At 41.5% G+C, this 12,680-nt stretch overlaps 1 protein-coding gene across 2 annotated transcripts in view; it reads left to right on the forward strand.

Annotated features, from left to right (window-relative positions):
• Positions 1–12,680, forward strand: part of ccar1 (cell division cycle and apoptosis regulator 1) — a 142,542-nt gene that overhangs the window by 62,781 nt on the left and 67,081 nt on the right. For both annotated transcript variants that reach the window (XM_060841816.1, XM_060841815.1), the window contains exons 13-15: positions 9,422–9,588; positions 10,414–10,624; positions 11,582–11,665. In XM_060841816.1, coding sequence (XP_060697799.1) covers positions 9,422–9,588; positions 10,414–10,624; positions 11,582–11,665 — 462 coding nt within the window. The remainder of the gene's footprint in view (positions 1–9,421; positions 9,589–10,413; positions 10,625–11,581; positions 11,666–12,680) is intronic.

Genomic DNA, 12,680 nt, shown 5'->3' on the forward strand with positions numbered 1-12,680 from the left:
GGCTGTAGTAGTGAGTACAGTGGGTTCTTTCTAGATTATATGTTTTTGGAGATAAGTTTCTTGATTAAACTTAAAATATAAGCCATAACTATTCATTTAACCTGGTGCAGTGTTTTGTAGAGGAATAAGGCGGTGCTATTTTCTGGGTCTGTAGATTGTGAAGAAGGAAAAATGGCCTTTGCAGTGATATGTACTGCTTGTCAGATGTGGGAGTTTAAAGAGAGTTTAAGGGTTACTGCGAATTATATCTGCCATAAATGCTGTTGGATGCGAATTTTATCAGATCGAATGGATCGGTTGAAGAGACAGTTAGAAGCGATGAGGAATTTGCAACAGCAACAGTATGTGATGGATGGCAGTTATAGGACGGGGGGAAAGTCTCAGATACAGTCACAGAGATGGGTTAACTCCAGGAAGGGTAAGAAGTGTAGGCACCTAGGGCAGGAGTCTTTTGTGGATATACCCATATTAAACAGGTAAACTGTTTTGGAAAATGTAGGGGTGATGGATTCTCAAGGGAACATAGCATGAACAGCCAAGTTTCTGGTATTGAGACTGACTCTAATGCAATGAGGGGTACGTCGGCTTCCAAAAGACCAATTGTGTTAGGGGATTCTGTAGTCTGAGGTAAAGACAGACGTTTCTGTGGCCAGCAGAGAAAAAGCAGAATGGTGTGTTGTTTCCCTGGTGCCAGGATCAAGGATGTCTCTGAGAGGGTGCAGAATGTTCGGACGGGGGAGAGGGGCCAGCAAGAGGTCATTGTCCACATTGGAACCAGCGATATAGGAAGAGAAAAGGTTGAGATTCTGAAAGGAGATTACAAGGAGTTAGGCAGAAATTTAAAAAGGAGGTCCTCAAGGGTAGTAATATCAGGATTACTCTCAGTGCCACGACCTAGTGAGGGCAGGAATAGGAGGATAGAGCAGATGAATGCATGGCTGAGGAGCTGGTGTATCGGAGAAGGATTCACATTTTTGGATCATTGGGATAGAAGTGACCTGTACAAGAAAGACGGATTGCATCTAAATTGGAAGGGGACTAATATACTGGCAGGGAGATTTAAATAGACAAAGTCTTTTCCCTGGGGTTGGGGATTCCAGAGCTCGAGGGCATAGGTTTAGGGTGAGAGAGGAAAGATATAAAAGAGACCTGAGGCGCAACTTTTTCACGCAGAGGGTAGTACGTGTATGGAATGAGCTGCCAGAGGAAATGATGGAGGCTAGTATAGCTGCAACATTTAAGAGGCAATTGGATGGGTATATGAATAGGAAAGGTTTGGAGGGATATGGGCTGGGTGCTGGCAGGTGGGATTAGATTGGGTTGGGATATGTGGTCGGCATGAAGGGGTTGGATCGAAGGGTCTGTTTCCATGCTATACATCTCTATGATTTTATTTCTCAGAGAGGGTGCAGAATGTTCTCACGGGGGGAGAGGGGCCAGCAAGAGGTCATTGTCCACATTGGTACCAACAATATATGAAGGGAAAAGTTGAGATTCTGAAGGGAGATTACTGAGAGTTAGGCAGCAAGGAGGTCCTCAAGGGTAGTAATATCTGGATTACTCCCAGTGCTACGAGCTAGTGAGGGTAGGAATAGGAGGATAAAACAGATGAATGCATAGCTGAGGAGCTGCTGTATGGGAGAAGGATTCACATTTTTGGATCATTAGAATCTCTTTTGGGGTAGAAGTGACCTGTACAAGAAGGACAGATTGTACCTAAATTGGAAGGGGACTAATATACTTGCAGGGAAATTTGCTAGAACTGCTTGGGAGGATTTAAAGTGGCGAGGGGGTGGGACCCAGGGAGGTGGTGAGGAAAGAGATCAGTGAGACTGGTACAGTTGAGAACAGAAGTGAGTCAAACAGTCAGGGCAGGCAGGGGCAAGGTAGGACGAAAAAACTAAACTGCATTTATTTCAATGCAAGGGACCGAACAGGGAAGCAGTTGAACTCAGGGTGTGGTTCGGAACATGGGACTGGGATATCATAGCAATTACAGAAACATGGCTCAGGGATGGGCAGGACTGGCAGCTTAATGTTCCATGATACAAATGCTACAGGAAGGATGGAAAGGGAGACGAGAGAAGGGGGAGTGGCATTTATGATAGAGGGTAGCACTATTGCTGTGCTGAGGGGAGGATATTTACAGAAATACATCCAGGGAAGTTATTTGGATGGAACTGAGAAATAAGAAAGAGATGATCACCTAGTATGGATTGTATTATAGACCCCCTAATAGTCAGAGGGAAATTGAAAAACAAGATTGTAAGGTGATCTCTGCAATCTGTAAGAATAATATGGTGGTTATGGTCGGGGACTTTCCAAACATCGACTGGGACTGCCATAATGTTAAAGGTTTAGGTGGCGAATTTCTTAAGTGCGTACAAGACAATTTTCTGATTCAGTATGTGGATGTACGTACTAGGGAAGGTGCAAAACTTGACGTACAAGTCACCCAGGCAGATGACTGAGGTGTCAGTGGGGGAGCACTTTGGGGCCAGCGACCATAATTATATTTGTTTTCAATTAGTGATGGAAAAGGATAGACCAGATCTATATGTTGAAGTTCTAAATTGGAGGAAGGCTAATTTTGATGGTATTAGGCAAGAACTTTTGAAAGCTGATTGGAGGCAGATGTTCGCAGGTAAAGGGACGGCTAGAAAATGGAAAGCCTTCCGAAATGAGATAACAAGAATCCAGAGCAAGTATATTCCTGTCAAGGTGAAAGGGAAGGCTGGTAGGTATAGGGAATGCTGGATGACTGAAGAAATTGAGGGTTTGTTTAAGAAAAAGAAGGAAGCATATGTCAGGTATAGACAAGATAGATTGAGTGAATCCTTAGAAGAGTATAAAGGAAGTAGGAATATACTTAAGAGGGAAATCAGGAAGGCAAAAGGGGACATGAAATAGTGTTGGCAAATAGAATTAAGGAGAATCCAAAGGGTTTTTACAAATATATTAAGGACGAAAGGGTAACTAGGGAGAGAATAGGGCCCCTCAAAGATCAGCAAGGCAGTCTTTGTGTGGAGCCGCAGAAAATGGGGGACCCACTAAATGAATATTTTGCATCAGTATTTACTGTGGAAAAGGATGTGGAAGATATAGACTGTAGGGAAATAGATATGTTGCTGGAAAAGCGCAGCAGGTCAGGCAGCATCCAAGGAGCAGGAGAATCGACGTTTCGGGCATAAGCCAATCTTCAGGAATCAGTTTCACATTTTTCAAGCTTTGATCTCCAGCATCTGCAATCCTCACTTTCTCCCTGTAGGGAAATAGATGGTGACATCTTGCAAAATGTCCTGATTACAGAGGAGAAAGTGCTGGATGTCTTGAAACGGTTAAAAGTGGATAAATCCCCAGGACCTGATCAGGTGTAACCGGGAACTCTCTGGGAAGCTAGAGAAGTGATTGCTGGGCCTCTTGCTGAGATATTTGTATCATCGATAGTCACAGGTGAGGTGCCAGAAGACTGGAGGTTGGCAAAGGTGGTGCCACTGTTTAAGAAGGGAGGTAAAGACAAGCCATGGAACTATAGACCGGTGAGCCTGACCTCAATGGTGGGCAAGTTGTTGGAGGGAATCCTGAGGGACAGGATGTACATGTATTTGGAAAGGCAAGGACTGATTCAGGATAGTCAGTCTGGTTTTGTGCGAGGGAACTCATGTCTCACAAACTTGATTGAGTTTTATGAAGAAGTAACAAAGAAGATTGATGAGGGCAGAGCGGTAGAGATGATCTAAATGGATTTCAATAAGGCGTTCGACAAGGTTCCCCATGGCAGAGTGATTAGCAAGATTAGATCTTATGGAATACAGGGGGAACTAGCCATTTGGAAACAGACCTTGCTCAAAGGTAGAAGACAGAGGGTGGTGGTGGAGGGTTGTTTTTCAGACTGGAGGCCTGTGACCAGTGGAGTGTTACAAGGATCGGTGCTGCGGCCTCTACTTTTTGTCATTTACATAAATGATTTGGATGCGAGCATAAGAGGTACAGTTAGTAAGTTTGCAGATGACACCAAAATTGGAGGTGTAGTGGACAGCGAAGAGGGTTACCTTAAATTACAACAGGATCTGGACCAGATGGGCCAATGGGCTGAGAAGTGGCAGATGGAGTTTAATTCAGATAAATGCAAGGTGCTGCATTTTGGGAAAGCAAATCTTAGCAGGACTTATACACTTAATGGTAAGGTCCTAGGGAGTGTTGCTGAACAAAGAAACCTTGGAGTGCATGTTCATAGCTCCTTGAAAGTGGAGTCGCAGGTAGATAGGATAGTAAAGAAGGCATTTGCTATGCTTTCCTTTATTGGTTAGAATGTTGAGTACAGGAGTTGGAAGGTCATGTTGTGGCTGTACAGGACATTGGTTAGGCCACTGTTGGAATATTGCATGCAATTCTGGTCTCCTTCATATCGGAAAGATGTTGTGAAACTTGAAAGAGTTCAGAAAAGATCTACGAGGTTGTTGCCAGGGTTGGAGGTTTTGAGCTGTAGGGAAAGGCTGAACTGGCTGGGGCTGTTTTCCCTGGAGCATCGGAGGCTGACCTTATAGGGGTTTACAAAATTATGAGGGACATGGATAGGGTAAATAGGCAAAGGGGTCAGGGAGTCCAGAACTAGAGGGTATTGGCTTAGTGTGAGAGGGGAAAGATATAAAGGAGACCTAAGGGGCAACTTTTTCATGTAGAGGGTGGTACATGTGTAAAATTTGCGGCTAGAGGAATTGGTGGAGGCTGGTACGATTGCAACATTAAAGAGGCATTTGGATGGGTATATAAATAAGAAGGATTTGGAGGGATATGGGTCGGGTGTTGGCAGGGAATAGATTGGGTTGGGATATCTGGTCAGCATGGACACATTGGACCGAAGGGTCTGTTTCTATGACTCTATTAGTGGCAGGACAAGGGAAGCTAATTGCCGATGAAGAAAGGCAGAGGCATTCCATGGCGGGGAAAATGGACTGAAATAAACTGTACTTGTGAATGTTTGCATGAATAGAGTCACTGTAATGTGTATGTATTGTAGTCTAATAAGGGAAGGCTAGAGGTTTTTAAAAATGAATCCATACATTGATGGTTCATTCTTTTTCGAGGGTGGAGGTAGGACGGTGCTAGCCTTTATGAAGTGTATTTTTTCCTCTTTTTATGAAGAAAGGTTAAGACAGAGGTATTGAGCAGTCTGCTCAAAGCCAGTGGACAGCTTATGAGGCCTTGGGTTTTGTTTTAAATTTAGAACAATAGAAGCAGCCTGAATGCCTGACTCCCACAGTAAAAGGATTTTTAGTTTTACCATTCTGCAGTTGCCGGGGTCTTATGCTGGATGTGGAAGCCCTTATTCCTTTTTCTATGACAGCTAAATGCTGGAGTTCTCTTCCTGCTGCTAGAATTGCATGTGAGATAATCTATTTTACTGAATTTGCCATTGCCAAGGGCGTGTTTATCGGATATTACTGTATTGGAACAGTTACTATTTAGTAGTTAAATAATCTATACTTATATTAAATTTTCAGCTTGTCCGGTTATTCCAATTTCCTCTTGCTTTCATTATATTTTAACCATTGTGTATGAATAAAATATGTTTTTCGTCAAGACTGGTAGTTTGACCAATCGAATTGCATCTAGAACACAATACCTGGCACATGCCTTCAAAATAAGGAAAAGTTAAAGAGTAGATGGGGTTTGAGCTCGTTCACAACAGACTCCCAAACAGTTTCTGTCTAGTTCAGTGCACTCCTTCTCAATCCTATGGCTTTAATTTTACACTTTGATCTCTTATTTGGGACTTTGTTGAAAACCTTATAGAGTCATACAGCGTGAAAATAAACCAAAGGCTTCAACTCCTCCTTGCTGACCAAGTTTCCCAAACTAATCTAGTCCCATTTGCCTGCCTTTGGCCCATATCCCTCCAAACCTTTTTTCTTCATATACCTTTCCAAATGTCCTCAGGCAGTTCATTCCACATGAGTCACTCTGTCCAAATTAACCACATCCACAGGCTCCCCCAATTAATGTTTTAGTTATGTCCTTGAAGAATCCAGTATATTTGTGAAGCATGATTTTCCTTTCATGAATAAATTTTAGAAATCGCTGACTGTCTAACCGTGCCATTCTTTTCCAAGTACTCAGCTATTAATTCTTTTATAATAGATTCTAGCATGCTTTGACTCCAGAATCCATCTGTGTGTGTATGTAAACAAACACATATTAAGAATGAAATCTAAATGCAACGATAGAGTTTTGTAAATAAATATTACCACCTGATTTAAACTGACTTCAGTGCCTGCTTCATATTTACTTATGAGGATCACAACACTCAAAAGCTTTGTTTTGGGTTTCTCCACGTGTTCAGTCTCAGCTGCAAGTAGCTTTGGTTTAGGAACTGGAACAACTTGATTATTTTATGAAATTCATGTTCCTTTGGAAGTGTTCTCAACTTTCTGATGAATTAGAAGGATCTGCTGCCAAACAAGATTTCATACCGAGGCAAGCAAGAATCTGGACCAGTAACAGAGGGAGAGGCAGAATAGGCTGGGGCTGTTCTCCCTGGAGCGTCGGAGCTGGGGGTGACATTATAGGAAGTTTATAAAATCATGAGGATTATGGATAGGGTAAATAGATATGGTATTTTTCCCTGTGGTGGAGTCGTCCAGAACTAGGTTTAGGGTGAGTAGGGAAAGATTTAAAAGGGACCTAAGGGGCAACGTTTTCATGCAGAGGGTGGTGTGTGTATGGAGTGAGCTGCCAGAGGAAGTGGTGGAACCTGATACAATTGCAACATTTAAAAGGCTTTTGCATGGGTATATGAATAGGAAGGTTTAGCGAGATATGGGCCAAATGCCGGCAAATGGGACTAGATTCTGGTTGGCATGGACGAGTCAGACTGAAGTGTCTGTTTCTGTGCCATACATTTATAACTGTATCTGAAGCCAAGGCAGTCTTTCTGCTCCGTGCCAAGTTTTTAGGTTTTTTTGTGCTTTGAGATGAAATTGCAGTGGAAAATGGAAGAGTCTGGTACCTGTGATCCAGTTAGCACCAACAACATATAGGTAGAACTAAGAAAGTGATTCTGTTGAGAGTGTGAGAAGTTAGATGCTAGATTAAAAAGCAGAACCTCAAACATAATAATCTCTAGATTACCATCTGAGCCATATGCAAATTGGCATTGGATGAATAAGATTCGAGAGTGGCTCAAAAACTGCTTGGCGCGAAGTGGGTTCTGGTTTGTAGGACACTGATAGCAGGCAGTTCAAAGCAAGTTTGTGAGGAAGACATTTGGAATAAGTGGTTGTCATTTGAGGACAGGTTGGACTGGCTGGGCTTGTTTCTCCTGGAGTTGAGAAAAGTAAGGGTTGACTTGATTGAAGCATACCAGATCATAATGGTCTTGACACAATGGATGTGGAAAGAATGCTTTGTCTTGAGAGAGAGAGAGAGAGACTGGGGACACTGCTTTAAAATTAGGGCTCACCCTATAAGGGCAGAGATGAGGGGTTCAAATTCTTGTTACGCAAGTGACTTGATCATCACTAGGGGTGAATGGGAATGTATAGTTCAGAACACTGATAAACCATGATATTGAATCATGGAGAGTTTTGATGACCCAAATGGCTTATGTCTGATAACTTACATGTTAGTATGTTCGGGAGTTATCTGATTTTTGGGATTTTTGAGCAAGAAAGCAGTGAGATGCATGCTTACGATAGGGTGCCCACCGTCATGAGGGTTTGAAAGGTTGCCTTGAAAGATTCTCGTGGAACGATAGCAAACTATCTTATACCTTATAAAATAGCAGGAGCACTGAGGAGAATCAAAGTAAATGTCTGAGCTGTGGCGCACCCTCATTTGGCCTAAGAAAGCCTCAGCTTCTTGTAAAGTAATTCTTGGGAGAAAAATAAAAGTAAGCAGACAGTGTCCCAGGGATCTTCCAGCATAAAGAATGAGCATTTGTAAAATGTAGTTTTATAACTTGAACTTGCATTGTTCAGTTCTCAATAAATGTTTCTTCGGCTTAAAACATGAGCCCTGGGAGGATAGTTCTTTCTGTTAAATGGAAGTTTAAATTTCTTGTTAAAAGCTCATTGTCTCCTTTGAAATAATAATTATATTCAAATTTTGTCTGCAAGGACTGATTTAATTAATCAGTTAAAGGAGGTGTGATTGGTCAGTTAAAGGTTTTGTATGTGAGTCATATTGAGAATTTGAGCGTGTAACCAGAGTCCATTTTCCAGCTGTTAATAATGTCAGTGTTGGGAAGGAGAGGAGGAGGATGCTTGAGTACAAAACTGGCAGAGGTGAGGAGCAGTTCAGCAGCAAGTTATTTTGCTTGGAGCAGTAGTGTCCCAGAGAGGTGAAATGGGAATGATGGAATGGGACTGATAATGTGAGGGATGGAAGGAATCGGTTAAGGATGGCTTGGAAGTGATAGGTTGACAAAAGAAGAATGGATTGACATGGAATTGGCTAGTTTGCAGGAGTGGGTGAGTTTCATTCGCATGGCAATGTTTTGATCAGGCCTATTATTCCAAAGGTGGTGTTTGTATAAAAAATGAAGATTAATGAGATTTGAATGAAAAGTTTTCAAAAAGCATTACAATTATTTGATTCCTTTTATTTTTGCATAGCTATTCTTTGTGTTTATAAATAAAGAATCATGAGATTTGAATGGGAGGATTATCAAAAGTTTGTGAGCTAAATTGAAAGAAAATAGGTACCCGAATTCTGTCTTCAAGATGGTAGTGTATTTTGTCCAGAGTCTCCACATAAACCACCATGAAAAAGAGCAGTTATATTGTAGCGATAAGATGGGAGGAAGTGTGTACTGCAGATGCTGGAGATTAGAGTGAAGATTACTGGAAAAGCAAGTCAGGCAACATCCAAGGAGCAGGAAAATCAACATTTCTTGCAAAGGCCCTTCATTAGGAATTCCTGACCTGTGCTTTTCCAGCACCACTCTAATCTTGGCGATAAAATGGGAATCTAGTCATGGGGCTAGTTTAGTTTTTGGAAGCTATTTTCTAGGATGATAGATTTGAAATTTATAGAAAGCAAATTTTGGGGCAGAGCATTTAATCCTTAAATAATTTAGCTTAACCCATGTAAAATGACCTTTTCAACTCGGGGAAAATAGTTCTTCTCAAGTAGACTTCCATAGTTTATTATTGTAGACCAAACTCAATGTGAAACTCTCAAAAAAAAAGTGTATTTGTGTTCCTATATTTGTTTTTTCACATTGGAAATTATATGAAGCTTGCTTTAAGCAAGATTCTGTTAAAAAGTTTTTCGTAAAAGAATAACTGATACTGTTTTGATTATTATACTAAAAATACTATTTTAATTGCAAATGATTTTTAACTTGGCTGGTTATAAGCATTGTGTAAATTCTAACATATGCTTATGCCAATGTTATGACATTGTTTTTGTCTTCCAGTTTTTGGTTGGAATGAAAGGCAAAGATGAAGCCATGGCCATTGGCGGACACTGGTCTCCCTCTTTGGATGGACCTAATCCTGAGACTGACCCTTCGGTATTGATTAGGACTGCTATCCGATGTTGTAAGGCCCTGACGAGCATTGACTTGAGTGGTTGCACACAGTGGTAAGTAATTCTTCAGTAACAGGGCAGAGCCTCGAAGTATAACACGAAGATTCTGTTTTCTGTTATATTTATGATTCGAGTCTTAACTGTTTGCGCTGTTGTTTTCTCGCCCAGCAGCCAACCACATTCCAGGTAAAAAATACATGACGTCGTTCTGCTAATTCTACACTTGCGGCACCCCTTATGTGGCAATGCATGTCTCATGTAGTGAGAGATGTCATTATTTCATAAGACTGACATTGGAGAGACAAAAAGCACTTTAGATATAATTCATTGTTCTGAATGTGTACTTAATATACATGTATAAATGCTGTAAATCTGTATTACTATTTCATGCCAATGTGTTTTATATGTGGTGTGCCTTGAAGAAAAGTCATGCGTGGAGAGGATGTCGCCACTGGGATGAATAATTAGGATGTTCAATTGATAATAGAATTGTTTTCCTTTTTTTGTGTAAATAAACTTTCAGTGATGCCACGCAAGTTCTTCTGAATTGTACAGCCAGTGTCATTTAACTGCAAGGCATTAAAGCAGTGAATCAATATACAATTTCTTGAAAAAAAGTTTTTTGTTTTGCTTTCCACTACTAGCATCTACCCAAATAGATTTGTTACTGTCCAATCTTTGGTAATGATGGAACTTTCATTATTATGACTGAACTGTGTGAATTGTTTATTCACCTGCCTGGTGCCTACAGTTGCAGTTAAGTGATATTGAACAGTGTATATGACGCATTTCTCTAGCTTGATATCCTGCGAGACATTTAGGGTCTATGTGATGTCTGATAGAATTTTCCTTTCCAATACACTTCTTCCCTTGCAACAGGTACCGTTTTGCAGAGATCCGTTACCATCGCCCCGAGGAGCACCACAAGGGGCGGACGGTTCCAGCCCATGTGGAGACCGTGGTTATATTTCTGCCGGATGTTTGGCATTGCCTTCCCACCCGTTCAGAGTGGGAAGCGCTCTCTCGTGGATACAAGCAGCAGCTGGTTGAGAAGCTCCAAGCTGAACACAAGGAGGCTGATGGAGAACAGGCACTGAACGCTAATCCTTTTCCATTTCCGCTTCTCACAGGCACAGGGACACCCACAAAAAAAGTGCATCACATACATACAGATCAAGTAACGGGCTCTTTTTATGAGCAGTGCATACATTTGAGAAGACATAGATGCAAAGCTACAGTAACTGGTAACATAGCTCCCAGCCTAGAGTCTGAGCTGACTTCCTTTCATCAATTCGGTCTCTCAGAATGAATGACCTGCAATTTCCTCAAAAGAAATGAACCAAAACCAGTACATTTGGAATCAAAGCTTTGTTTTCTTCAAATGATAGTTACTTGTGTTCAGATTTCGCTCTTTCATACGCAGCAAGAAAATTAATTTCTGCTGGAAGCTTGTCACCAGTTGTTGAGTTGGGCAGGCATTGTTAGCTGTTTACAGAAATTTCTACTTTCCAAATTTTCCATATCCCCTTTCTCTTGCTTTCTTTTAACTCTAGTATGTTCCTCTTACCTACACAACCATTGGATATGCACAAACCTTTGAAAGATATTTGATTTGCAGGTCAGTTGGTTGAGCCACAGTTTCGTGCAGTGTGGGGTGTGTGGAGCAAACTCTTTGATAGCGAATATGTCTGGGGGGCTTGTACCTATTGAGAGGGAATGAGAACACACACTGTTTGGCCGCCAGGGACCATCAGTGTCTGCAGCCCTTGAATCCTTTTGTTTGATGTCATTGATCACCTTTTTGTGTTCCACAGATCTGGCTTTGATTGGCTGATGAGTGGCATGTGATCAGTTAAAATGTGTGTGTGTGTTTACATAGGAATGAACTGTTCTATTCAGTAACATTGAGGAGGAGTCAATCTGAGGGGCTGTTGTGACCTTTGCTACTTGCACGGATCGGCAACTCTTGTTTCAAAAAATGAGTGAATACGTTTTCCAGGCATTCTCCAAATATTGCTGACTATTCCTGTTTTTTTTATTTGAACAGGAAGAGGAGGAAAAGGATGATGGGGAGAGCAAAGAAATTTCTACACCAACTCACTGGTCGAAGCTAGATCCAAAGACGATGAAAGTAAGCAAGTTTTAAAATTTGTGCTAAAGACAAAATTACTTCACTTTTGAAGCAAAAGCAAGAAGGCAGATTACTATGTGAATGGCTATAAATTGGAAGAGGAGATTGTGCAGCAGGACATGGGTGTCCTGTGCAAGATAAGCATGCAGGTGAAGCAGACAATAAAGAAGGCAAATGGTATGTTGGCCTTCGTTGCGAGAGGTTTGGAGTACAGGACCAGGTATGTGTTGTTGCAGTTATACAGGGTGTTGGTGAGGCCATATTGAAATATTGTGTGTAGTTTGGTCTCCTTTCCTGAGGAAGGATGCTCTTCCTCTCGAGGGAGTGCAGTGCAGATTTACCAGGCTGATTCTGGGAATGGTGGGACTGATTTACGAGGAGAAGTTGACTAGATTAGGTTTGTTTTTGCAGTTCAGATAAATGAGGGGGGATCTCATTTATCACTCGAGAGGGTTTGAGCTATAGAGAGACGCTGAATAAACTGGGCGTATTTTCACTGGAGCATGGGAGGCTGAGGGGTGACCTGATTTGAGGTTTATAAAATCCTAAGGTAATGGATAGGGTAAATAGATAAGGTCTTTTCTCTGGAATGGGGGAGTCCAGAGCTCGAGGGGGAACTTTTTCATGCAGAGGGTGGTGCGTGTATGGAATGACCTGCCAGAGGAAGTGATGAAGGCTGTAAAGGCATCTGGATAGGTTTATGAATGGGAAAGGTTCATAGTGATATGGGTCAAATGCTGGAAAATGGGACTATATTAATTTAGGATATCTAGTTGGCATGGATGAGTTGGAATGAAGGGTCTGTTCCAATGCTGTACACCTCTAAGTACTACTTTTGATTTATAGTGTTATGGAACAGACCAGATCCCTCAAAATATATTAAGAAGGTAGCCTATGCCCTAACATTTTCCTATTTTAAAGGTAGATGTCAGGAAATGTGTTCTAAATGCCATTCAATTTGTCAAACTACTCAATTTTATAAAACAATATTCAAATGCTACTGTTAAAATACAAC

Source organism: Hemiscyllium ocellatum, chromosome 22 (genome assembly GCF_020745735.1).
Source record: "Hemiscyllium ocellatum isolate sHemOce1 chromosome 22, sHemOce1.pat.X.cur, whole genome shotgun sequence".
NCBI classification, from domain to species: domain Eukaryota; kingdom Metazoa; phylum Chordata; class Chondrichthyes; order Orectolobiformes; family Hemiscylliidae; genus Hemiscyllium; species Hemiscyllium ocellatum.